At 38.6% G+C, this 27684-nt stretch overlaps 3 protein-coding genes, 1 long non-coding RNA gene and 4 other non-coding genes across 8 annotated transcripts in view; 4 read left to right on the top strand and 4 right to left on the bottom strand.

Moving 5' to 3' along the window:
- Nucleotides 1-27684, top strand: part of znf1046 (zinc finger protein 1046) — a 659651-nt gene that overhangs the window by 376787 nt on the left and 255180 nt on the right. The gene's annotated exons all lie outside the window — the stretch shown is intronic.
- LOC141381975 (uncharacterized) lies at nucleotides 3007-4390 on the top strand. The gene is made up of 3 exons (XR_012402921.1): nucleotides 3007-3461; nucleotides 3674-3744; nucleotides 4188-4390. It is a non-coding gene; the product is annotated as an uncharacterized lncRNA (long non-coding RNA).
- trnal-aag (transfer RNA leucine (anticodon AAG)) lies at nucleotides 10698-10779 on the bottom strand. The gene has a single exon. It is a non-coding gene; the product is annotated as a tRNA-Leu (tRNA).
- trnal-uag (transfer RNA leucine (anticodon UAG)) lies at nucleotides 11437-11518 on the bottom strand. The gene has a single exon. It is a non-coding gene; the product is annotated as a tRNA-Leu (tRNA).
- On the bottom strand, nucleotides 12000-12081 carry trnal-aag (transfer RNA leucine (anticodon AAG)). The gene has a single exon. It is a non-coding gene; the product is annotated as a tRNA-Leu (tRNA).
- Nucleotides 14988-15069, bottom strand: trnal-uag (transfer RNA leucine (anticodon UAG)). The gene has a single exon. It is a non-coding gene; the product is annotated as a tRNA-Leu (tRNA).
- On the top strand, nucleotides 18230-21430 carry LOC141381690 (uncharacterized). The gene is made up of 5 exons (XM_073947991.1): nucleotides 18230-18391; nucleotides 18756-18833; nucleotides 19334-19824; nucleotides 20006-20283; nucleotides 20401-21430. Exons 1-4 carry the CDS (start codon nucleotides 18386-18388, stop codon nucleotides 20220-20222), a joined length of 792 nt encoding a protein of 263 aa, XP_073804092.1. The 5' UTR covers nucleotides 18230-18385; the 3' UTR covers nucleotides 20223-20283; nucleotides 20401-21430.
- On the top strand, nucleotides 21564-23686 carry LOC108183444 (uncharacterized). Its single transcript, XM_017355340.4, has 2 exons — nucleotides 21564-22104; nucleotides 22284-23686. The coding sequence occupies exons 1-2, from the start codon at nucleotides 21661-21663 to the stop codon at nucleotides 23499-23501; spliced, it is 1662 nt and encodes a 553-aa protein (XP_017210829.1). The 5' UTR covers nucleotides 21564-21660; the 3' UTR covers nucleotides 23502-23686.

Here is a 27684-nt window from a genome sequence, read left to right as displayed (position 1 = left end):
TGAACGAAAATCATACTCCTAGACCAGCAAGCCACTATGCAAAGGAATGTTTTATGTGGCGACACTATCTGCTGACAAACTGGAACTCTTCGAAAGACATTTTAATGAAAGTCATAGTGCCCTGTAAAACACATGACACCTGCAAGGGCTCGTCCGGGATTTGAACCCGGGATCTCTCACACCCAAAGCGAGAATCATGCCCCTAGAGCAACGAGCCACTACTGTGATAAAAGTTCACATGGCGTCAGAAGCATCAGATAGTCAGAAAACTTTCTCGGACGAATCAAGGGCACCCTAAGCCAGAATCATACCCCTAGACCAACGAGCCACTGCAAAACAGTAACTTTACATGGCAACACTATCTGCTGACAAACCGGCATTCTCAGAAAAAGGCCTCTGTGTAAGCCACAACGCCCTTACAAAACAAAAGACTACTGTAAGGGTTCAACTGAAATTTGAACTTAGGATTTCTCATGGCATGAACGAGAATCATACTCCTAGACCAGCAAGCCACTATGCAAGAAATATTTTATGTGGCGACACTATCTGCTGACAAATTGGAATTCTTTGAAAGACGTTTTTACTAAAGATATAATGCCCTGTAAAACACAGTACACCTGCAAAGGCTCATCCGAGAATTGATCCCGGGTCCTCTCGCAATCGAAGCGAGAATCATACAGATAGACCAATGAACCACTAAATTGAGAGAATTTCACAATGCGTCAGATAGTCAGAAATCTTTCCCTAACGAATCAAGGGCACCCTAAGTGAGAATCATACCCCTAGACGACCGAGCCACTGCAAAACAGCAACTTTATATGGCAACACTATCTGCTGACGAACTGGCATTCTCAGAAAAAAGGCCTCTGTGTAAGCCACAACGACCTTACAAAACAGCAGACAAGTGTAAGGGCTCAACCGAAATTTGAATCTGGGATTTTTCATTGCATGAACGAAAATCATACTCCTAGACCAGCAAGCCACTATGCAAAGGAATGTTTTATGTGGCGACACTATCTGCTGACAAACTGGAATTCTTCGAAAGACATTTTAATGATAGACATAGTGCCCTATAAAACACACAACATCTGCAAGGGCTCGTCCGGGATTTGAAACCAGGACCTTTCACACCCAATGCGCGAATCATACCCCTAGACGAACGAGCCACTAAATTGAATTTATTTCACATGGTGTCAGAAGCATCAGATAGTCAGAAAACTTTCTCTAACGAATCAAGGGCACCCTAAGCGAGAATCATACCCCTAGATCAACGAGCCACTGCAAAACAGCAACTTTATATGGCAACACTATCAGCTGACGAACTGGCATTCTCAGAAAAAAGGCCTCTGTGTAAGCCACAATGCCCTTACAAAACAGCAGACAACTGTAAGGGCTCAACCGAAATTTGAATCTGGGATTTCTCACAGCATGAACGAGAATCATAGTCCTAGACAACCAAACCACTATGCAAAGGAATGTTTTATGCGCCGACACTATCTGCTGACAAACTGGAATTCTTCGAAATACATTTTTTTGTCTTTATTTTAACAAAACAAAAAAGAACAGAACAATGAAAACAGCTTACAACCAAGAAATTTCTTAGCATCACAGCACATAATGAAAATCAAAATCAAAAAGAAGACATAAAAATACAGAGTAATAATAAAAATAGAAAAGTACATAAATTAACCAAAGTTTATGGTGATCTAAGGTTTTGCAAAAATGTACCTGAAATCCTAGGACCTACATATTCAAGCAACGGAGTCCAGATCTGATAAAAAGTGTTTTTCTATGGAGAGAGATTAGACTCAATAATAATTCACGCAAAAGACACGATGTACACATGCGTAGCCAAATTCACATGCGTAAAATATTTATTTATACTCACAAAAACAATTCACATGCACAAAATAAAAATACATTTTCATAAAATACATTTCACAAATGCAAAACACCATTTGCAAATATATAAGAGTGTACAAAAAGTTTTGAATGTTTAAAATTCACGAGTTCATCCTGAATGAGAATGTGCAAATCCTCTCTCACGTACGACTCACCCTGAATACGAGTGTGTGCATTTTTGAGACTTTCCTATCAGCACACACCTCCCACGTGAGTCACTCGTGCCCTGTAGCCAATAAGATGCGAGCTTACTGTTCAACCAATCACAACTCCCTGAGAACGTGGGAATGACCGAAGCGCTTCACTGTGCGCTCCATTTGCGCAGTCTGACCTAATTAACGGAGATGATCCTCTAAGAAGAAGAATACTCCTCTATTTAGCATGGCAGGTGAAGAGCGGGATGCGCGGGTAAGTGGTTACTTGATTTCTATAGTGGTTTATGTATGCATGCAAAGATTAAGTATCAAACGTTTGTTAAAGCAATAGCTGCTGTTGTTTATAATGTAAACTTTATAACGTAAATTAAGTCCGTTATTAAGCCAATATGGCGAGTGAAGAACGGGATGGTCGTGTAAAATAGCATGGCTTCTGTCATGGTCGATTCTAGGATTGTCATTCAAGGAGGGCTCAGCTATAAATTTGATCGGGGACTAATTTGGGGGTGGAATCGATCGCGTACTAAAGTGAAGACCGGGAGAGCGTAATGCCGTTTTGGGTGTGGGTGGGTATGGGGGGTGGAGAGAGGAGATGATCGCCGACTGTAAGGAACGGGCGGGGTGGGGGTCGGCAGTGTTGATCGCGGACTATGAAGATAACAAATGATAAAAGGTATAATTGGTATTTGTCTTACAGGCACTGTCATCAGAAGTAGAAATAGCAGCAAAAGCTCTGATCGATGTATAAGCCAGCAAGGACATATTTAGTCAAGGACATGTTTCTCTGCCATGTTCTAAGATTATGGCATGCTCTACTTCAGTTTTCCAGTGGTAAACAGAGCTTTATAGAACATTTCTGTCCAAAATTTTAGGTGACACATTTATAACAATATTGCTAGCCCAAGAAGGCAACAGTAGTCCTGAATGTGATTCTCAATTGATTTTGCCATTAGGTGGGGGTGGGCGGCGTAAGCTGTCTATAATTCCCACAGATGCTGATGGATACTCAACTCGACTCCTAAAATCAGTGTCAAATAATGGAAAGAACATGCTGTTTGTAGTTCCATTACAGGAACAGCTTTCCACTGAACCATTACCTTATGATTCTGTGGAGTTTGCTAAGATGCCACAGTCCAGCTGTATGAAATGTGGTAAGAAAATACCACTGCCATTGCTGCCCTTACACATTGAAGAGTGTAAAGAAGCTGAGACAGTAAGTCATACAGTATTATGGTTTTATTTTTCTATCAATATTATTTATTTACAATGCCAATGCATTTTGATTACTTTTATTAGGAGTCTTCAAATGATGTGACCATTCTAGATGATGATGTAGACAAAAATGTAATCAAAACTGTTGACCAGCCAAGCCCACTTCACCCTAACTTAGAACCATCATTACAGGTCTTTGATCAAAGCCTATTTCTTGCATTTGGGTATACTCACTATATTTGAATATACCCAATTTGTGGTTCCATAAAGAATGTGTTTGAAGCTATTAAAAATTTGAGACTATTCTTAATATTTTAAAATCTTTTTATGGGGTAGAATATGTATGTTCTTCAACAAATTTTGCTACAAACATACATTGTTTAATTTATTTGTACTTTTTACAGATTTGTCCAATTTGCCAGATCTCTTTCCCAACTGATGTCTTGCCTTTTCATGCAAGCATGTGTGGTGAAGGGTAAAGTTATGCTAAAAATTGTAGGATGACATGCCTTTAATACTAAAGGATTAGTTTGCACAGTTTGTTTTGGTTGTATATATCTCGAGGGAGATGTACAAAGATCAGATGGAATGTAGGGTAAAAAATTAACAAAATAATTTTCTGGTGGACTGTCTTAAATTTAAATTAATGTGTTGGTTTCATAAACTGGGTCAGTAGTAGACATTATTAGATTTGATGTATGTAGCTTTTATAAGCCTTGCTTTGAGAAAATCATTACTGGTGACTTTTGACATTAATGACTATAAACAGTATGTCATTGTAAGTTACATCCAGACTTTGTCTGGCACTAGGGTCTAAGCCTTGTCTATGAAACTGGGCAAATGCTTTTAATATGCATGAAAATTTTTGAAGTGGCTTAATGAACAAAATTGAAATTGTTTGTGTCTTGCCTGTTTTAGAGAAAGGACTTTTGGTGACAATGATTCTTCATTCACTTTAAATACAGAAGAATTGCCAGGACCCTCAACTGCACAATCTTCAACATCCCTGTCTGCAGGTTAGACACAACACATTTTATTTTTTTTTAGTGCTGTTGTACTGTAAAATGATAAGTGCATCTTTATTCATTTATTCTTTCATCTTTTTTGTATTGTTATTCAACTATGCTTGTAAAATGGTATTTAGATAAATTGTTCATTTGATTTCAGAATGGAAAAATGAAATTGACCCATTCAAATCATCTCGAATGTTCTGTGATGAGTTGCTCTCCATCAATTCACACTGTCCATCTCTATCATTACTCATCAACCAGTTTGATACTATGGATGAACAAGATAGTACCCTGGTTTCATTTTAAAAATGAACAGTGCTAATTGGTCCACTCCATTGAAATATAGATTGACTGGTACTCCTTTTTTATTATTAAAATCATTTGAATCGATTATAGTCTGTACAGTTTGTGCAACGAACTTGCTTCATTTTGTATTTTTTTTTAGGAGATGCAGCTGTTGGCAAGGGAGTTAACCGCCATATTTTGTCAATGATGATGCAAAAACTGAATTGAAAACTGAAGTTAATTTTCGTCAACACTGCCTGTAACCCTGACCTTTTTCTGTATGATTTTGTGCACTGTACTTGAGAAGCCTTTTGCACACCTGATAAGATGTAAAATGTTCATAACATTATCTTTCTATTTACTGGTGGGCAATGCAGATCGATGCTGACTGGTACCACCACAGTGCATACAGAGAAATTATTTGTTTAGAATTTTACAGATGTGATTTGATGTTTTATGTCTCTTTTGCTTTTGGGCTATTACAGATTTTATACAACTAGTACTATTAGTTAATTCTTACTGATTAGATTTTTTAGGTTCATCTACTACAGCCCTTTTTGAGGGGGAAAAAAACCACCCTGTACCTTCTGCATCTGCTGTACTACGGGACAGCAACCTGTTCCAGATGGCTGGCCGGATGATAGGCCATTCATTTTTGCATGGAGGTCCTAGTCTTTCTGGACTGAGCATACCTGTGGTCATATAATCAGCTCAGACCTTGTTTATTTTAAAATAATTTAATTCACAGGAATTAGAAAAATAAGAAAGTTACATTTCTTTTCTAATTCTCCCCAAAATTAAAGAACTTCAGTTAAAATGATTAATGATGTGTCTCCATCAAAAGAATTCCTGAGATTAAAAGTTGATACTGAGGAGAACTTGTCAATTTTGTGAAAGTAATTGAAAACACTGAGCATGTTTATACAATTGCATATACTCATGTACATGACTCATAACACATAATGTCGCGCAGATCATTAATTCTATTTTATTTACTTGTGTAAATATATATTTATTCACTTTTTAAATTAAATACAGTAATATTATTGACTAATATGAAAATGTTTATCTGATTTATGTACAATGCAGTTTTTACAGTAATATTTTTGTCTTTTAGTAGAAATATTATATGAGTGACTTGCTTTGTTTATCAAATAAAGTGTATCTAATTGGATTTGCATTTTAAACATTAAATAAAAGTTTAAAAGATAATATTTTTTGTTTCACATATTTAGGTTTTAGTTATAATACTCCCAAAATATTTTGGCAGAAATCCACAGATTTTTATCAATATTCTTCGCAGAAATAGCAAAAAACGTTGACAGATTCTTTCTGGCCCTACTCATGACTCATAATACGTAATGCATAATACAGAATGTCTCATGTCAATATCCATTTAAACCCTTTTTACAATAAACAAGTTAAATTTGGTGTAACTAAAACAAATTGTACACAGCATTACCTGGTTAACAACCTTTTATGCTTTGCAAAACATTCTTCATTTATAAATGCAGGTTTTTGGACCTTCTTTTTAAGTGTGACTTTGAGATTATTAGACTCATGAAAGGCCTAATAAAAGTATCCTCTTTCAATTTTTATTTTGCTCACCTATCATTGCTGGTTAGTAATAGTATATATATATATATATATATATATATATATATATATATATATATATATATATATATATATATTAGGGATGCACGATATATTGGCGGCCATATCGGTATCGGCCGATAAATGCTATTTTTAGGACTATCGTTATCGATTCGATGTCTAAATTCGGCTGATATCTTTAAGCCGATAAATTACGTAATTGTACAGACTTGCGCGCTGCGCACGCGTGGGCGGAACTTGTTCAGACTTGCCCGCTGCACTATAATGGATCTCTCTTCACACTGTTTATTCCTTCAAAGTCTGTAATTTCTTCAAGTTGTATTGCTGTGCGTTAATAAGTCAGTAAGTAACCATGTTCCTTATCATTGTAGATGTGTTTGATTGAGTGTCATTGTGTATTTTGCTTTAAATCGCCTCAGGAAAAATATTAACTATGTAAACCTTTCCAGCTCTGTCTCTTTGTTGTGTAGAGATAGCAGGGGATCTTAACTTATTACTCCAGGGCCGAATAATATTAGTTTCGTGATGAATTGCCTTCTCTTTTAGTTGCAGCCGGTGAATGAACGAGGACACATGTAACTTGGTCCAAAATATTTATTACTTTTCGTGTGGTACAACAAATCAGTCACCTAAAATAGTCTCATTGCCCAAAAACCGCTCCTCTCTCTCTCCCTCTCTCTCTACGCTTCACACACACACACACACCAAACTGCAACTGGACCCGCACATTTTACAACAAGTGTAAACAGTTGTTTGTAATCTGATTATTTGTTATTATCAACACGTTGCTTGTCATGTGTTGTTGATGTAAGATGTATTCAGTTTGATCGAAATATTCATATTGATTATGACGAGCGCGCGAGCTGTCACCGCGCACACACACACACTGTAGCACGGGGGAGATGTGAATCCAGTCATAGAGGCTCTCGACCAGCGGCTCATTCTGTCTTTATATTCAGCTCTGTTAGCCATAAAGTCAGCTCATTGCAGGTTTTGTATGAAAGTCTGACTCTGATGGCAACTCTTCCTCTACAGTTGAGTAAAACTCAGCGGTTTATCATAAACTTTTCATCGATCATTTTCCCCCCGCAATTGACAGCAAGAACGAGCGCAGACGCATCTGATTGACAAGCAGCAGCTACATGTTCGAAAGAATCTAAAACGCCAAATAGCATGAATCTGTGCCGCATTTTCTAAACGTACTATCTGTAAGCTATTTACTTGTACGGTGGCTCTGAACTGTCAAAACACCTCTAAAAAAGGCTTTTTCGTACATGACGTATTTGTACATGTGTACATCACTGTAACACGTTTTATTCAAGAACATTTGAGCTGGTTTCAGTCCTTAGTGCTTTCATTCTCATCTTATTTAAATATATTTAATTTGCTTGTTGAATAAATCATATTTTGTTATTTAACCTTCTTAATTTTATGCAACAGTCAAGTTGCATGTTAATTTGCTATGAAGAAAAGGAAGTAATGTATTTTTTGCATGCTGATTTATGTGAAATCTTGAATATAGGTCTATAATCACCTTGCAATTTTGAAGTTAAAGCTTTTTTGCTTTGAGTATAGACTATTTAGTTCATAAAAGAAGTTCAATCTTTTATGAAGTTTGCTGTATAAAAATATATCATTTTGAAATATTTATAAATATCGGCCTATACATATCGGTGCATCCCTAATATATATATATATATATATATATATATATATATATATATATATATATATATATATATATATATAGGAACAATCAGAATGTTAATAATTAAATAACTTGTTACTCTTAAAATAATTTACCTTTAACACAATAAACCTAAAACTATAACCTACACACACACACCACTTGCAGACAGCACACAATATAATCTATCAGTGCACATGAGTAGTACAATATGTAATGCATATAAATAATATTTGGAATTTACAGATAGCTGAAGTCCTTCAGTAGTCTAATGAGTACTGGAATTAGCATGTAAGCTAACAAATCACTCATGTTCTCATTCACAATAGCAACACTGGGTTTCCCATACACTGATTTATTTGTAGTAATGTGGGAGTTTTCACATGAACATTTCTTTAAGGGAAACTAGTTGTCCATAGAAAGTTTAATTGTCTTCATGAAGAAAACTTGTTTATTTTCTAAAATATGTCCATCAAAATAAAAGTGTAGTGTTTTGAAACCAAAGTCTCCATTTGTACCCACAACACATCAAGAGTTTATCAAGTCAAAATCTCATAATCTGACAAAAATCTGATCTGTGGTAACTGGCAAATGGCATTGTGTAGTCTGAACAGGGCTTTATGGTGTCTGCATCAGTCTCTCACTGTCATTGCAAGTTCACACTGGCCGAGTTTAGGTGGACTTTCATTCACCAACATGTTTTGTGAAACTGCAGACAAAAGCCCAAAATTGGAGGCAAATCGGTGTTTGTTCAAGGGAGTGAAAATCAAACAATGTGAATAATCAAAAACACAATCTAAGGGTGTAGGACAGTTTACCCTGCATATCCCCAAACATTTTCTCCTCCCTAATCTTTCTAATTCTCTTTTCAGTGCCGACCATTTGATTGCAGTGTGCAATGTGCATAAATTTGGTTTTCAGTTCATAATAACTTGAAACACATATAGAGTTATTTTGCTTTCTTGCAGCCCTGTAGAAACTCTCACAACCTGGCACATCTTCACCCCTCTTCAGTTATTGAGTTAAAATCTTCAGGTTCAAAGGGTTTCATTCCAGTAACTTGAGATGTATTCAGGAGTTCACACTTGTCCCGAGATGCTATCCCATGCTATCCCAGGAAAGCCTTAAGCTCTGCTGGACAAGGCCTCATTTTTTCTCTCCATTGTGAAGCTTCATGTGATTGATGAGGCTTCTTTTATGTTTGAAGACCTTTCCACTCTCACTGCATCGAAAACGCTCGCCTGAGTGAATCTTCATGTGTTGCTTAATGGAGTCTTTGCATGAGAGACTCTTTCCACAATGATCACATGTAAACACTGTGGTTCCAGTATGACCATTCGTGTGATTCATGATTCTAGCTTTGGTTGTGAAGCTCTTTCCACACTGAGCACATGCAAACGGCTTCTGTTCGGTGTGAGTTATCATGTGGTGTTTGAGTGAGCCTTTATGTGGGAACCTTTTACCTTACCACACTCTGTGCATGTGTAAGGTTTCTCTCCAGTGTGAATCCTCATGTGGATGGTAAGGTTTTGTTTTTGAGAAAAACCTTTCCCACACTGTGTACAAATAAAGCTTCTCTCTCCAGTGTGAGTTTTCATGTGGACTTCAAGGTTGCCATTTTGCTTACAACTCTTTCCACACTGAGGGCAAGAATAGAGCCTCTCCCCAGTGTGAATTCTTCTGTGCACTGCCAAGTTTCCTGTAGAATAGAAGCTTTTTCCACACTGTTGGCATGCGTACAGCCTCTCTCCAGTGTGAATTCTCATGTGCACTTTTAAGTTTCCTGTATTATAGAAGCTTTTTTCACACTGTTTGCAGGTGTAAGGTTTCTCCCTAGTGTGGTCAAGGTTTGGCTTTTGACTGAAACTCTTTCTACTCTGTTTACAGCTGAAATTACACCTAGACTTGGATTTCCGAGGTTTTCTGTGTGATGAAGTCTTTTTAGTGAGTGTGGGTTTTTCATCACTCATTATTTCTTGTTGTTTCTCTTCTATTTCACTCTTTTGATGTGTCTCTTCTTTCAGCACCATCAGGTCTTCAAAAAAGAACAAAAAAGTGAACTTTAGTATAAAGGCAAACTGGCAAGCATGAAATGGATGTTTACCCTAAATATTAAAATTAGCTTACCATTTACTCTCCATCATGTGGTTTTAAACATTTCCTGTCTTCTGGAACACAAAGTAAGCTAGCATTTTTTATCACAATATCGTAATTTGTCTTTAACAGAATCAAGAAACTCATCAAGGTTTAAAACCAAACAATGGAAAGTAAATGGTGAGGCTATTTTCATTTCTGTGTCAGAAAGTCATACCAACACTGACTCACATAATCAACACATCTCTTGACTCTGGTTTATTCCCCACTGTATTACTACTGTAATTGTGAATCTTTACTGTTCCTGTTTCAACAGGGTGCTCTTGCTAAAAGGAGCAATGGCAGAGAGAGACTTCCAGTGCAGACTTTGTTAAGATGCTGCAATCTAATCGTGGGAAAGACACTTGCTCCTGAGCAGATTCGAGCTTGGGGATGTGTTGCTGTCACACCAACAAGTCTGCCGTGAGTTTCAAAGAACACATTATACTGACTAGTTGCCAACTTAAATGTACTTTCTTATTTCCAGCGTTCACTGAGACTCACACACACACTCAAGCAGTTTGGCTATATTTAAAACCTTTTCTGGCAGCTGTAGGATTCGAACCCACACCCCCGAAGAGACAGGAGCCTAAATCCAGCGCCTTAGACCACTACGAGCAGAAGCGTGCAGTATCACTTTGCAAGTCTGTTTGCTCAAGCAGAAAGGTCATTCTCAAGCATCCTAAAAGGACTGCCTGGCAGCGTTGGGATTCGAACCCACGCCCCCAAAGAGACTGAAGCCTTAATCTAGCGCCTTAGACCACTCGGCCACGCTACCTTGCCAAGCTGTTTTCCCTGAGCAGTTTTCACACCAACTTGTTTCAAGTAGCGCAACAGCACTGGGAAATCAGTTGAATTTGGCCATGCATTGCTGGAGCTCCTCAACAAAGAAAGAGAGCTGCTTAATACCAGCTTAGGAAGCACTGCCACCTTCCTGTCAAGCACAGTTCTGTCTCTATTAGAGCACACCTCAAGGCATTTGAAGTCTACTCCAAACGGCAGCCAGCTGCGATGCATTTAAGGACCTGATTACAAGGTAACTGTTATTTCACAAAAGAGTGAGTTACTGATTCCATCACAGCAGACCCCACATTGTTGTTGTTATTATATTCAAATCCAGTTATAGAGTATTACTACTCTAATTGTGAATCTTTACTGTTCCTGTTTCAATAGGGTGCTCTTGCTAAAAGGAGCAATGGCAGAGAGAGACTTCCAGTGCAGACTTTGTTAAGATGCTGCAATCTAATTGTGGGAAAGACACTTGCTCCTGAGCAGATTCGAGCTTGGGGATGTGTTGCTGTCACACCAACAAGTCTGCCGTGAGTTTCAAAGAACACATTATACTGAATAGTTGCCAACTTAAATGTACTCTCTCATTTCCAGCGGTCACTGAGAACACGCACTCAAGCAGTTTGTCCGTGTTTAAAATCACATCTGGCAGCAGTGGGATTCGAACCCACGCCCTCAAAGAGACTGGAGCCTAAATCCAGCACCTTAGACCCCTCGGCCACACTACCCTAGATGTATTCTTGCAGTGGTCCCTTTTCTGCCCAATTTTACGGAAGCAGAACAGCAGAGAAGACGCAGAGCTTCCTAGTGAAGCCCTTAAACTTTGGCCAAGAAGTCTACATTTGGATGCGAGCTGAAGCATGCAGTATCACTTTGCAAGTCTGTTTGCTCAAGCAGAGAGGTCATTCTCAAGCATCCTAAAAGGACTGCCTGGCAGCGGATGGGATTTGAACCCACACCCACAAAGAGACTGGAGCCTAAATCCAGCGCCTTAGATCCCTTGGCTACGCTATCCCAGATGACTCCATGCAGTGGTCCCTTTTCTGCCCAATTTTACGGAAGCAGAGAGGACGCCGAGCTTCCTAGTGAAGCCCTTCAACTTTGGCCAAGGAGTCTACGTTTGGATGTGAGTGAAAGCATGCAGTATTACTTTACACGTATGTTTGCTCAAGCAGAGAGGTCATTCTCAAGCATCCTAAAAGGACTGCCTGGCAGCGGTGGGATTCGAACCCACGCCCCCGAAGAGACTGGAGCCTTAATCCAGCGCCTTAGACCGCTCGGCCACGCTACCTTGCCAAACTGCTTTCCCTGAGCAGTTTTCACACCAACTTGTTTCACGTAGCGCAACAGCGCTGGGAAATCAGTTGAATTTGGCCATGCATTGCTGGAGCTCCTCCACAAAGAAAGAGAGCTGCTTAATACTAGCTTAGGAAGCACTCCCACCTTCCTGTCAAGCACAGTTCTGTCTCTATTACTGGATACAGCATCATGTCTAGAGCATCATGTCTACACCAATTATGTCCTCTTGCATCCAGGCCAGCCCGTGCCAGTCCTCCTGCACCCTGGCTCTCGGATGCTCTCCGTGAGCATCGCTCAAAACTTCGAGCTGCAGAAAGAATTTGGCGGAAAACTAAAAATCCTGCACAGCTCTTAACATACCAAACTCTTCTGTCCTCTTTCTCGGCTGAGGTTACTTCGGCAAAGCAGACATATTACCGTCTGAAAATCAACAATGCCACTAATCCTCGCCTACTTTTTAAAACATTTTCCTCCCTCCTCTATCCTCCTCCTCCACCCGCATCCTCCACACTTACTACTGATGACTTTGCTACATTCTTTTGCACCAAAACTGCAAAAATCAGTGCTCAATTTGCTGCACCTACAACAAACACGCAAGGTACACCACCAACACCACACACACTCACCTCTTTTTCTCAGCTCTCTGAGTCTGAGGTGTCCAAACTGGTGCTATCTAGCCATGCAACCACCTGTCCACTCAATCCCATTCCCTCTCATCTCTTGCAAGCCATCTCTCCTGCAGTCATACCAACACTGACTCACATAATTAACACATCTCTTGACTCTGGTTTATTCCCCACTTCATTTAAGCAGGCTAGGGTAACCCCACTGCTAAAGAAACCCAACCTGGACCATACGCTACTTGAAAACTACAGACCAGTATCCCTGCTTCCATTCATGGCCAAGATTCTGGAGAAAGTAGTGTTCAATCAAGTCCTGGACTTTCTTACTCAAAACAATCTCATGGACAACAAGCAATCCGGCTTTAAGAAAGGCCACTCAACTGAGACTGCCCTGCTCTCGGTCGTGGAGGATCTCAGACTGGCTAAAGCAGACTCTAAATCATCAGTCCTCATTTTGCTGGACTTGTCAGCTGCTTTTGACACTGTCAACCACCAGATCCTGCTATCTACGCTCGAGTCACTGGGCGTTGCGGGCACTGTTATACAATGGTTCAGATCTTACCTCACTGACAGATCATTCAGGGTGTCTTGGAGGGGTGAGGTGTCCAACCTACAGCATCTAAACACTGGGGTACCTCAAGGCTCTGTTCTTGGGCCACTTCTCTTCTCCATCTACACATCATCTCTAGGACCAGTCATCCAGAGACATGGATTCTCCTACCACTGCTATGCTGATGATACCCAGCTATACCTCTCTTTTCATCCTGATGATCCCTCGGTTCCAGCTCGCATTTCAGCCTGCCTGTTGGATATTTCACACTGGATGAAAGATCATCATCTTCAGCTGAACCTCGCAAAAACGGAAATGCTTGTAGTTTCTGCCAACTTGACTCTACACTATAACTTTTCAATCCAGATGGATGGGGCAACCATTACTGCATCCAAAATGGTGAAAAGCCTTGGAGTAACGATTGATGACCAACTAAACTTCTCTGACCACATCTCTAGAACTGCTCGATCATGCAGATTCACACTCAATAACATCAGAAAGATCCAACCCTTCTTATCTGAACATGCAGCTCAACTCCTTGTTCAAGCTCTTGTTCTCTCCAAACTAAATTACTGTAACTCTCTACTAGCTGGGCTTCCAGCTAACTCTATCAAGCCTCTTCAACTGCTCCAGAATGCAGCAGCACGAGTGGTCTTCAATGAACCTAAACGAGCACATGTCACTCCGCTGCTAGTCCGTTTGCACTGGCTGCCAGTTGCTGCTCGCATCAAATTCAAAGCTCTGATGTTTGCCTACAAAGTGACTTCTGGCCTTGCTCCTTCTTATCTGCTCTCGCTTCTGCAGATCTATGTGCCCTCCAGAAACTTGCGTTCTGTGAATGAACGTCGCCTCGTGGTTCCATCCCATAGGGGGAAGAAATCACTTTCGCTCACGCTCACGCTCAATCTGCCCAGTTGGTGGAATGAACTCCCTAACTGCATCAGAACAGCAGTCACTCGCTACTTTCAAGAAACGACTAAAAACTCAACTATTTAGTCTCCACTACACTTCCTAATCTGTAATTGCCTCTCTGAATATCACACTAACTGTACAAAAAAAAAAAAAAAAAAAAAACTAATACTACTAATACTTCCCTTCTTAGACTTTACAGACCTGAAACTTGCTTATAGCACTTATTCATTGTTGCTCTTGGTTGTGTAAATTGCTTCCTTGTCCTCATTTGTAAGTCGCTTTGGATAAAAGCGTCTGCTAAATGACTAAATGAAAAATGTAAATGTAAATGTCTATTAGAGCACACCTCAAGGCATTTGAAGTCTACTCCAAACGGCAGCCAGCTGCGATGCATTTAAGCACCTGATTACAAGGTAACTGTTATTTCACAAAAGAGTGAGTTACTGATTCCATCACAGCAGACCCCACATTGTTGTTATTATATTCAAATCCAGTTATAGAGTATTACTACTCTAATTGTGAATCTTTACTGTTCCTGTTTCAATAGGGTGCTCTTGCTAAAAGGAGCAATGGCAGAGAGAGACTTCCAGTGCAGACTTTGTTAAGATGCTGCAGTCTAATCGTGGGAAAGACACTTGCTCCTGAGCAGATTCGAGCTTGGGGATGTGTTGCTGTCACACCAACGAGTCTGCCGTGAGTTTCAAAGAACACATTATACTGATTAGATGCCAACTTAAATGTACTCTCTCATTTCCAGCGGTCACTGAGAACACGCACGCACTCAAGCAGTTTGTCCGTGTTTAAAATCACATCTGGCAGCGGTGGGATTCAAACCCACGCCCCCGAAGAGACTGGAGCCTAAATCCAGCGCCTTAGACCCCTCGGCCACGCTACCCTAGATGTATCTAGATGTAGAGAGGTCATTCTCAAGCATCCTAAAAGGACTGCCTGGCAGCAGTGGGATTCGAACCCACGCCCCCGAAGAGACTGGAGCCTGAACGCCAGCTGCCGAAGGATAGTCTGACAATATTTCACAAATGTTGAAGATGAGAGCCAATCGGAGCGATTCGCTCCAACATTGTAGCCAATCACGTTGCAGCGCTTCAACATTTGCAGCCAATCGCGGACCGGAATTCTCAACATTCTCAACATTTGACCAATCAGAGTCGAGACAATGTTGAAGCCGCGGAGGAGGAACTGTTCCAAGAATCACCGCTAGGTGTGCAGTCAAACAGGTCAGTCAGATGTCAATCAATTTTCCGAACTGAGCCGAAGGTACACGAAGGAATGACGCGGTCCTCTGGAGGCGGGTCAGAGGTCAAAAAAGTTCATTGACCATCAGTGATATTCAACGAACAGCATCATTCGACAGAGCACAGCATCGTTTTGCTTACAGTAAAGGATTTTTTCCGATAGTGATTTCTTAAAAAAGGTAGGAAAAACTACACAATTGCACGAATTAATATTTTAGTGTGTTGTATTTCAAATTTGGATACTTTAAATTTAAAACCGTTTAATTTATAGGAGAAAAATGTCTGGAAAATCTCATAAAGCCATGTCAGACGCTGACTGGATTTCACGTTTGAAAAAGTTTGCCAGCACAGGAGTTTGGCCATCAAATGAGGGAAACAGGCCAGCTCCTCGACAAAAAAAGTGGCATGAGATTTATCAAAGGGTGTGTATTTCGTTTACATGATATAACGTTTGCTGAAATTTGCTTAACAGAGTAACGTTAACTTGTTAGGCTTCAGTACATTCAGTACAGTATCTGTGTAAAACATGTCATACTTGTTTTTAAATATTAAAGTGTTTTAAATTGCATGTATTTTGAGATTTACGTCGAATAATTTAGTAAGTTTGACCGTTTATGAGAGAGATCTGAAAAGGTGGGGGAAGGGATTATGAGTACAGTATACAGCATGTGGTTTTAAGGCCTGAAATGTTCCTGTCCAGTTCCTTTTATTCTTCTTTTCGTTTTTGGAAATACAAACTGTATGATTACATATTAGACAAATATTAAACACATTCTAGAAACAGTGGTACATTAATTTACAGAGCTATTGTGTGCTTTATTAAGGGAGTCATTGAGCAAAAATTCTTATTTAGTTATAAAAGTTTTTTGTATTGTATAAAATTATTTAATATATCTTTCATGATTTTTTCAGATTGAGAAATGCCCATTGCAATCTCGTGGGCAGAGGACTTTGCTTGGAGGTGTGCTGAAATGCACATGTGGTTTTCACACTCAAAAGGTACATTTTTGAGTCAATATGTGTTTATTTTTATTTACTAGAATGCCTTTCCTTTTTCATGATTATATGTATTTTTGTGATTTATTTTCAGCAGAGTACTGCTTCTGCTGCTCCAGCACAAACGGTGCAACAACCTGCCCCAACTGTACCTGCTCAGGAGGTGATGGAGACGAGACAACTTGAGGCCCAGCCCCAGCCCCCGTCTACTCCATCAGTGGCATCAAAGATTTCACCGCAATTGTCAATGGTACATTTTTTTAAAAATCAAAAGAAATGACAATTTCAGTGTTTCAAGTGTTCAAGGTGTTCAAAGTTCAGTTCAAAGTTCAAACATAGGAGAGAAAAGAACAAAAAGCAATAAAAAAGTTGAGGTGTTGCTAGAGACCTGCTTCTTTTCACACCTCTTGTACAGCGGGGGGGGGGGGGGGTAGCAGACACTTGCTGATTGGTCGGTTTGAGTTTCTGTGATTGGATTAAATTACATGGTCAGGTCATGGTCAGGGTCACAGTTTTTAAAGCTACATTTTAACCTCTTGTCTTCAGATAATGATACATAATAAACACTAATAGTAAATACTTTGTTTTGATTTTAAGTGTAAGCTAAAATTTGTACTTTTTCTAAACAACGAGTCTGAGGTATTATCTTGAAAAAGTACTTATTTAAAAATATATATATATTTTTTTTTTTGCTACCACAGGTATGATAATATTTTTTCTTCTGGGAGAAAGTCTTATTTGTTTTATTTCGAATACATTTTTCAAGGTCAATATTATGAGCCCCTTTAAGCTTTTTTTTTTGGCATAGTCTACAAAACAAACCATCGTTATACAATAACTTGCCTAATTACCCTAACCTGCCTATTTAACCTAATTTACCTAGTTAAACCTTCAAATGTCACTTTAAGTGGTATAAAAGTGTCTTGAAGAATATCTAGTCAAATATTATTTACTGTCATCAGGGCAAAGATAAAATAAAACAGTTCTTAGGAATGAGTTATTAAAACTTTGATGTTTAAAAAAAATGTCCTGAACAAATATTCTCTCCATTAAACAGAAATTGGTGGAAAAAAATTAAAAAGCGGGCTAATAAATCAGACTTCAACTGTATATAACACATAGTGTGATGTTGTAATATACAATGTATGTTTTTGTTGAAATGCATGATGTAATAATAGTACAATAATACTGTATATAACATAATGCAATACTTTATTCCTTTGGTAGTAAAAAAAATATTTGTTTGCATATTGCTCCTTGATCCAGAAAACTATAATTTTAATCAAAGCCTAATGTGTCACATTTATTTGCAATGAACCAGTTGTCTAATTAAATCTATTCTAACTTATATCTTATTTCTACCTGTAAAAGTAGCAGAGGGTGGTAGTAAAAAACAGCTTGAACTCGAAACACTGTAGAGAAATCAAACTGATTGTACAACTGACATATAGAAAGATAGTTTCTAATTGCTTGAAATTTAATGTGATATACACTAATGTTCAAAAAATTATTATTGTTAAAATATAAAAGCTTAATATTACTCATATTTTGCAAGAATTCTATTGTGTTTGATTTGCTCATAAATTAAGTAGATTTTATTTGATTTGAATTGTTTGAATAAATTATTCTTTATTTATTTAATTTGCCTATATTATTATTTCACATTATTCCAGTTTTTACTAAATATTTTATCAAATAAATGTAGCCTTGATAAACATAATTAAAACATTAAAAAAATACATTGAGCAGATCGCAAACCTTTGAACAGTAGTGTACATTTCGCCATTGTGAACACAGTGTTTTTAATGAAATGCTTTTTGTCTTGCCCTTTTTGAGTTCACCAAACCAGGATTTTCCGGATCCCACATTGCTGCAGCAAAGCCAAATCTTAGTGTGGCTAGAAGACCATCACAGTTTGACGTTCAGCCCAGTTCAGCAGTGTGTAGTGCTTCTACACCAAGCATGGCTGTAAGTATTGTCATAATCCACATAGCTTTCTGAGAGAATTTGGTATAAGCATTTGTTTTACGTAAATTCGTATTTTTATTAAGTACAGTCACATTAAATCTCAATAAAACATCTCTGTAGTATTCTTTTAGTGCATAAAAACATATATATTAAAAATAAGCACCATTCTTTAAACTTTTTGTTCTGCATAAAAGCGCTGTGACAAAATTTTACAGTTTAGCAGCAATCATTCATTTCCAATGTATTTTATACATTAATGTTCAACTAAAGTAATGGTTGCAAAAAATTCTGATTAGTTAATGTTACTTATAGATATATATTTACAAAATGCACTTTGTTATACTGCTTGTTTGTACTGACACAGGACCTTCAAGTTTCTGCCCCCGTCCTCACATCCACTACGGCAGTGACCAGTTCCACAGAGCTGTCTGGCATTGTCTCAGTAAGTCATTTCATATTTTCTGTCCAAAAAAGGTAATTTGGTTTGCATATTTGCTGCCCCAGCTGAATTCACACAAAGTGGTTTTAAGACCAGCCAATTAAATTGACTTGATGTTAATTAACTAAGCTTGATATATGTATAAATGCTAACAAAATAAAGAGGAAAAAATAAAGCAAAGAATCACAAAAATTTTGCCTTCTGTTGTTGATATTTTATGTTCACAGTAGTAAAAGAAAAGAAAATGGATGGAAAAGAAGTAGAAAGGAAAAAGAGAAATAACTGTATTGGAAAATACGTTTGCTTCTTTAAAGAAAATGTTTATTGGTGAAATTCTATTAATGATTTTTGGAATTGAAATACATAATAAGGTATTTAAAAACAATCACTTAAAATCAAAGGTATTTAGATTATAATCATGATAACATGTGAGGGTACTCACTCAAATATGTAAGGTGCATTTACATTACCAGACTAAAGGTTTTATCTATTTTCCTTCACAGACTGCACCTTCTGGGTCATTGTTGCAAGCTCCATCAGCTGTTCCACTTCCGCGCCTTTGGGCTGAAACCTTGCCACCAGAGGACCACAAGTGGATTGCCAGCAGGCTTTTTAAAATGGGGTCCAAAGGAAAGCCAGAGCTTCGAGACAACCTCCAGCTCTGGTATTACCCTCCACAGCCTGCACTTACATACAATCAGGCTCCAGCTCCAGACAGATTTTTCTGTCATTCACTTTTGCTGTGGATGCCATACAAGCTGTGGAGGGTCAAAGTCCTTTGCCCTAATCCTGCATGTGGACAGCATCAGCTGACAGGTGGAGGTCTGCACAAAAGGGCACGGCAGGTTCTGGACATCGACAGGATGTACAACATGGTTACAGAAACCCTCATCTGTACCAAGTGCAAAGCCTCGCATGTGTCCTGGAGTCAGACTGTCTTGCAGCAGCTGGATCTTGGCCATCGCTCAGAGTTTCGGGTCATTCTCACACAGAAGTGAGTAATTGAACACCTTTATTCCTCGTGCAGTTGTTAACCTATCATCACAGATATATGAAAATACTTTACAAATATATATATATATATATATATATATATATATATATATATATATATATATATATATATATATATATATATATATATATGTTTATATTAATATTCTTCTGTTCCTAAGGTACGCCTGTGATATAAGAGTCATTCGCCTACTGCGTGAGCGTGGACTAGGCAACAGCCCCACAAGGGGCCCGCTACACCACTCAGTGTGTGGATTTCCTCAGTGGACCTGGGGTGTTGCCGATCACCTTCCAGGAGCCCCCAGCACCTACAGTTGTGCCAAGCTGCAAGTGGCTCCTCACTGTCTACAGCCAGGACATCTTGACAAGGTTGAATGAAATCCATGCCAGGATAACATCGACCCATGGGTCCATCTTGAAAATGGATTCAACTAAAAAGGTTAGTGGATATTCATCAATTTATAATTTCTTTATTATATTCCAGCATTGGTAAAAACCCTTTGTGTAGTCTGCTTGATCTGACGATACACCATGGTTCTTCTCTTGTCTAATCTAGATCACAAAAAAGCTGGCCGGGACAGCAAGAGGAACAGGACTCTGGCTCACCTCTGTTGGCAATGAGTTTGGTCAGGTTCTGATAAGTGTGCTCACTGCCCAGGAAGGAGCAGGACTGGACAGGATGGTGGATGGGCTGGTCAGAAGATACCAGGAGGCTGGTGTGGATCCACCTGCTGTTTTGTATGTGGACTGTGGGTGCTGCACTTATGTGGGTGAGACCAAACTCAAAGCCAGGTTCAGAGGATGGCCGAAGTTGACTGTGAAATTGGACATCTGGCACTTTTTGCGCAGGATTGCCGTACAACTGATGCTCATCAACTGTATCCCATCTTCATGTCACAGATCTCTGCGTGCATTTTTGAATGGGATGCAGCTGATGTTTCTTTGCTACGCCAAGCAAAGCGAGCATTGTTGATGTCCCAATGTTGGCCTGCATTGACAGATGCTGATGTCAACAAGCATCTCACCAGGGAGGAGCTGGCTCTCCATTGCCGGAGGAGGACCCGTGGGGAGGAGACTACCACCCTTCTACTTGAACAGCTTCTTACTGAGCTCATGAGCAACAAGGGCAATGACTCGCTGGGCATTCCTCTTTTAGACAAGGAAAGGATGGAGCACATCTGGAGTGTCCAAAAAAAGCATATAAAATGCATTCAGGACCCCCTGGTGTCGTGCTCTATACTGAAACGGGGAGCATAACCAAGGGAGGTGTTCTGCTACGGACCTGCCAGGGGCTCCACATCTCTCGAGTCCTTTCATTTACACCTCAATCGTTTCATCCCAGCTATGATTCTGCACAAACATTGTGTAAAAACGCATTAAATGTCTTTGTGTGTTTGTTTGTTGTTTGTTGCTATTGTTAATAAACCTGCAATTTCTGTGTTCTCTCCATCTACTGTATCCAGTTTGATACAGTAGGTCAATGTTCATGAGCTTTGTGCTGTGAAATCTTTACTTGTCTTTAAATATTTGTAAGAACAAATGTATTGTTTCATGACTATTTACTAAAGTAAAGCAAGATAAAAAGTTATCATTACATTATTATTACATGTCATTATCAAACATAATGCTACAAGCTTTAAGGGAAATTTATTTGTACATTTCTCTGTCTTCGTTGTATTTCCATTGCATTTCATTAGATGTTTTGTCCTGAATATTTATTATGTTTTGGATCTCTGATTAAAATGTATGTTTTTGTTTGTTTCTTCCTTGACGTTGAGCTTTTAAAACTACTTGCTACTTCAACACCCAATCAAACATGGCTCTTAAAATTTGTTTATTTATGTTTCATTTATTTTTTTCAGGTGAGCTCATTGGAGTGCAGTATCTGTTTCAGCAGACTGGTCAGGCACTGCAGAACATGAACCCAGACTGTGGGCAGACTGCTGAGCTCATTGAGGATCTCAATGTGGATGAGCGAGAAGAAGATGAGGGCTTCTGTGACATCAGTGAGGATCACACTATTGTTGATCCGGAGGCTGCTCTGTCACCATCCTCCTCCACATTGAGATTGGGTTCCTCCACTGCAGTCACCAGCAGTGTCGCTTCTTTGCCAGTCTCCACATGCCCTGCACTGGTCCCTGACCCACCTGCGCAGCCTGAAGAACCAATTTCACCTGTGCCCTTAGAGCCAGAAGAGGCTACGGAAGATGATGACGAAGACAATGATGATGACGACGATGATGATGGTGATGAAGAGACTGTAAGTCCCACTAATTTCTGTCTTTACAGTGATCTAGAATAATTTTAAAATAAAGTGTAAAGTCAAACACGCATCAGGTTTATTTCCGTAGTGCAGCTTCAACATGATAACAGAAACAATTATGGAATTATGCATTGAAAAATTTAATATGCTATTTTATTTTGTTGTGCTTTCATTAGGCTGTTGACTACCAAAATATTCCGGGCTTCCAGCATGTGGACAGGCTGGCTGAATATCTGGTTGAGCTTCGGACCCACAAAAGCCTCAGCCTCACCAACCAGGAGGCCAACGAGATCATTGGTCTTTGGCAAAGCCTGCATGACCAAGACAAGAAGCAGGTGGAGTATGCAGCTCAACACCAGAAGCGACTGCTGAGTGGGCGATTTAAAACACCCAAGAAGCCCACTCACACCCCTGGCGTGGAGAGCACTACCAGATGTGTGCTGGGTGCGAGCAGTGCTCCTGCTCAGTGGCCTGACTGTTGCCGTCTTGTGGAGACCATCTTTATTAGGCTTTGTACCATCCACCCTAGTCCCAAGCGAAAAGGCAAGGGAACCCTTTCAAGATGGTCTCTGATCCTGCAAGACTACCGCAGGATTAGGCAACTCGTACTGGGCAACAGCTTGGTAATGGGAGGTACATCCATGCAGCTGGTTGAGGTAAACCAGAATACCCTGATTCAGTGGTTTAATAACAGACAGAAGAAACAGGAGCTGTCTGTGCTGCTTCAGGGTATTCAGTTGCCTCAACACCTCCCAGAAGCCCAGGAGCCTCTCCCAGTTGCCAAAAGTCTTCGGACAGAGCCAGACCAACCAGGAGAGCAGCACCAGTATGTGTTGCCAGAGAGCACAGCAGGTCAGGCAAGGCAGAGGCAGACATCTGTTGGACGACCCCCACTCAGACCCAAGGCACCAGTACAGACCCAGGTCATATTTACACCACCAGCACCTGGAGCATCGCTGCAGATGGTACCCAACATATACATCCCAGCTACACCAGGGTACCAGGGTATGCCGATGTTTCAGGGTGTACCAATGTTCCAGGCTGTGCCAATGGTCCAGGGAATCCCTATGGCCCAGGGTATCCCGATGATGCAAGGAGTGCAGATGGCCCAGGGTATCCCAATGGTGCAGGGGATGCCACTCAGACAGCCACCACTTCAGCCAACAATGTCCAGTACCAGCTCACAGCCTGCTGCATCACCGTCCACATCTGGAGCCATTCCCAAAAGACCGTACCGTAGAACTGTTCAAGCGAACACTTGTAAAAAGTGTGGGCAGTTCAAAACAAATGCCACAGGCCATAGCCAACTCAGGGGCAGGGTGTACTGCCCACAGACTGAAACTTTAACTAAAGAAGAGTGGCTAGAGGAAATGAAAAGGACCAACCCAAAATAATGTGTTTGTTTGTTTGTGTATGTATATAGTGTAATAGTTCTTCAGTTTATTCAGTTTCACTTGCTGTTAGTTTATATTTTTATTTAACATTTTCTTTAAATAGTGTATTTATTTTGTTGACATTTTATTTAACTTTTATATTATTTATGTGTGTGTGTGTGTGTGTGTGTATAGTGTTTACAGTTTATAACCATAATAATTCATTTTATTCTATTTCACTTGTTTTTTTGCACATTTTAATTTTTAATAATTTATTTTGTTAACATTTTATTTAACTTATTTATTATTTATATATGTGTGTGTATTTATATAGTTTATAACCATAATAGTTCTACAGTTTATTCTATTTCACTTGTTGTTGGTTTCTATTTTATTGCGCATTTTATTTAAATAGTGTATTTATTTTGTTAACATTTTATTTAATTTATTATTTATATATATGTGTGTGTGTGTGTGTGTGTGTGTGTGTGTGTGTGTGTGTGTGTGTGTGTGTGTATGTGTGTGTGTGTACAGAGTGTATAAAGTTTACAACCATAATAGATCTTCAATTTATACTATTTCACTTGTTGGTTTCTATTTTATTTCACATTTTATAAAAATAATTTATTTTGTTAACATTTTATTTAACTGTTGATTATTTATGTGTATGTCTATAGTTTATACACTTTATAACCATAATAGTTCTTCAATTACCTTGTTTGATTCTGTTTTATTGCAGAAAAGTTTTATTTAAAGTTTATTTATTTTATTTTAAATTTATTTAAAGTTTATTTATTTTGTTGACATTTTATTTAACTTATTTATTATTTATATGTGTGTGTATGTATAAAGTGTATACAGGTTACAACCATAATAGTTAAATTTATTCTATTTCACTTATTGATGGTTTCTAAATTTATTTAACATTTTATTTAATTTGTTAATTTTGTATTTATTCTGTTAATATTTAACATTTAACTTTTTAGAATTTTTATTCCATGTTCATTACTGTTTTGTTGACCATTGTTAAATAAATATTGCATTAATAAATGTCCTTGACTTTTAAGTCCACTTTGTGTCGGTTTCTGTTTGTATTTAACGTTTTATTAACATTGTTTATTTATATTGTTAATACTGTATTATTAATAACTAATTTATTATTTTTACATTTTCTACTCTATATTCATTACTGTTCTGTTGACAGTTGTTAGATAAATAATGCATATATAAATAACTGACTACTTGACTTTTAATTCCATATACACTATGCACACTATATACACACACATATATATATATGTATATATGTGTGTGTGTGTGTGTACACTATATGACATTTCTATAGATCATTTGTACATCAAAATACAGAACAATAATAACCATAAGCATAACAATGCTACAACAACTACTAAATAGTGACACATTCAAGTTAGTATGCTTTATTTTTCATGAAAGAATGTCAAAAAACACAAGAATAAAGCGCTTAGGCATATTTTATTTACCTTGGAGCATTACACATTTAAACAGTTAGTTTATTGAGTAATAATTAACCAATAACAATAAAGCGTCTTTAGCTGGATTCGAACCCCGGCCTTGGTGAGCACCTGCAATCGAAATCAATGTAACTCAAATTGCGTTGTTTTAACACAGAACAGTATCACTATGCGTGCAGGGGTGATAGCGTTCCGGCACCACGCCGGATTTCCGGCGTACTGTGGCTGCGGGGAAAAAAAAAATCAGGTTCACGGATATTGATCTGTCATTTCTCTAGATTCACAGAATTCACTCACTGCTGAAAGCGCCGGATTGGTTTTTATTAAGTGCCATGTTGTGTGCTCGTGAATCATCTTTTGAGTGTAGACGCCATGTAAATAAAAGATTGTGTAATTTAGAGAGCTTTATAAATAACGGATCTTTGTGAGATCTCTATGAACTAAGATTAGTGACGCTTTTTAGTGATAATAAGAGGAGCGTGCTTTGCACTTTCCAGGCTATAATCCATTCAGAATTTGTATGAAACTTTCGTTTTCGGCACATATCACGCTGATATGTTTTGGGAATGACATCTGCATATTTACGCTGGGTTTATTCTCGAAATAACGGTGAAGCAATAGACGGGACAAAAATATATTTCCCCCTTCTCCTTAAACAACTTAGTGTTTCAGCTATGAAATAGTTCAGTTTTGTATGTAGCCTAATGGCAAAGTGTTTATATTTAGTTTCGTTTTTTTATTCAGCTTATTTAGAAAAACGTTTGGAGCATTTTTTATTCGTTAAAAATAAGTTTTTTTTGTTGTTGTTTTTTTTAACGAACAGCGCCCAGCGGAAGACCATCATTGTCTGTTTGATCAGTTTGCCTTCTCAGATCATCACGACTTGCCTAAAATAAAAGATATAAAACAGTTCAAGTATAAAACAATGGTAGCTTAAACGTTAAAGAATGTGTGCTATTAGGCGCATAGTTTGCTTATAAAAAGCTTGCAGGACATCGAGGCGCCAGAGCAATCACTTGCATTTTTTCAGTGGGAGCAATTTAAAGTTATCCGTCATTTTTGCTCACAAAGTACGAGTAATACATCAAAAAACGTTCCAGCGTTTTTATCAAATAAAGAAAATCAAAATTATGCGCTTTCTGTCGTCTGGTTTTTTAACAGGAGCGCTTAACAAAATTAAGCAAAATGTATATGCCTCACAGACATAATAAATATATTTATAGAAAGCTTTAAATTATTACTTAACGAAATAAAACAAATCGAAAACAAAAAAACTCCTTCATGTAATCCGTAAAGATGAATTTCACTGTAAAGGCGAGTCCAAAAGAAGGTTGCCAGTCAGGATCTTTGCGACACTGACTCAGAATAAGTTTATTAATAAATAATTAAGATATGTCCTTACTCTTTCCTCGACACATTCATTGTTATTTGTTTTTGCCGGTGCTTGGGGCGAGTTTTAGCTTATTGTGTGCGCTTGAACGCGGATTCACAGTAGCAGTTTTAACATGGAGTGACACGACATCTGACGTACAGATGACACTGGCACATGCCACTGAGTGTAGTGACACTTCCGGTGGCACGTCCAGTTTTCCACTGTCATGTGTCACTCGCTCGTGACATGTGTAGTGACCTGTGCCACTCAGAGTGTCGCGCTGCATGTCACTGCAGTGACATCGACACCCGGCGAAGCTTATGACATTAATTAACCCGAGCAAAACCATATTTAATCATTACGCGACTTTTAACCTAATTTATCGCGTCGCAAGTTAGTTTATTTGCTGAGCTACTCCACGATGTTTTAATTTAAACACATTTATTTTATGTATTCGTAGTCATACCTCCGTACGTAATATAGTCATTTGATTACATGTCAGTCAAATTTATTGTGGCATGCTTATGTATGGGAGGGGTTACACTTATCTGTTGTACTGTATATTATTGCATCCTGGCAGTTTCTTTGTTCCCTACAATATGGACTTCTCTATGTTTTTAATTCATTCATTTATTTTATTATTTAACTTATTTTCATTTTAAGGTATTTTAAATAATATCCTTTAAAAAGTTATAATAAAATGCATGTTGAAAACTCATAACATATATGCATGTAAGATAACAGGTGTCATTTGCCTAATGATTTTTAAATATTAAAGCAAAGAGACTTATAAGATTAATGTGCTTATAACGTGCTTATACTGACACCTACTGGCACATGTCACAAGATCACTGACACTGGCATGTGTCACTGACATTACTGGCATACATAAGCATGCCACAATAAATTTGACTGACATGTACTGTCAAATGACTATATTACGTACGGAAGTATGACTACGAATACATAAAATAAATGCGTTTAAATTAAAACATCAGCAAGGAAAAAAAGTTCAGGCTCAGGAATTTTTTCCACTATCAGCCCTGTGCGTGACATAAAGCAGGTGCAGGGAAGGCGTGTCCAGGAAGCTTAGAATTCGCCCTTTCCCTTCTTCGTTTTTTCCCCCTCTTCTTCCCTTTTTCTCTTTCTTTCTTCCCCCCTTTCTTCCCTTCTTCCCCTTCTTTGTTGGACGATTGTTCCCCAGCTTGAACGCAGCGCCTTAGACCGCTCGGCCATCCTGACATGCAAGTTTGGCAGGAGCTGTCTCCTGGGAGCCACACCGCAGTACCGTGACATGGAATCTGGTGTTTCACAGCTTGCCCAGCTCCGGCTGTCCACC

This window comes from Danio rerio, chromosome 4 (assembly GCF_049306965.1).
Source record: "Danio rerio strain Tuebingen ecotype United States chromosome 4, GRCz12tu, whole genome shotgun sequence".
NCBI lineage: Eukaryota > Metazoa > Chordata > Actinopteri > Cypriniformes > Danionidae > Danio > Danio rerio.
The sequence above is the reverse complement of the archived record's forward strand: the minus strand, read 5'-3'. Positions and strand labels throughout refer to the sequence as shown.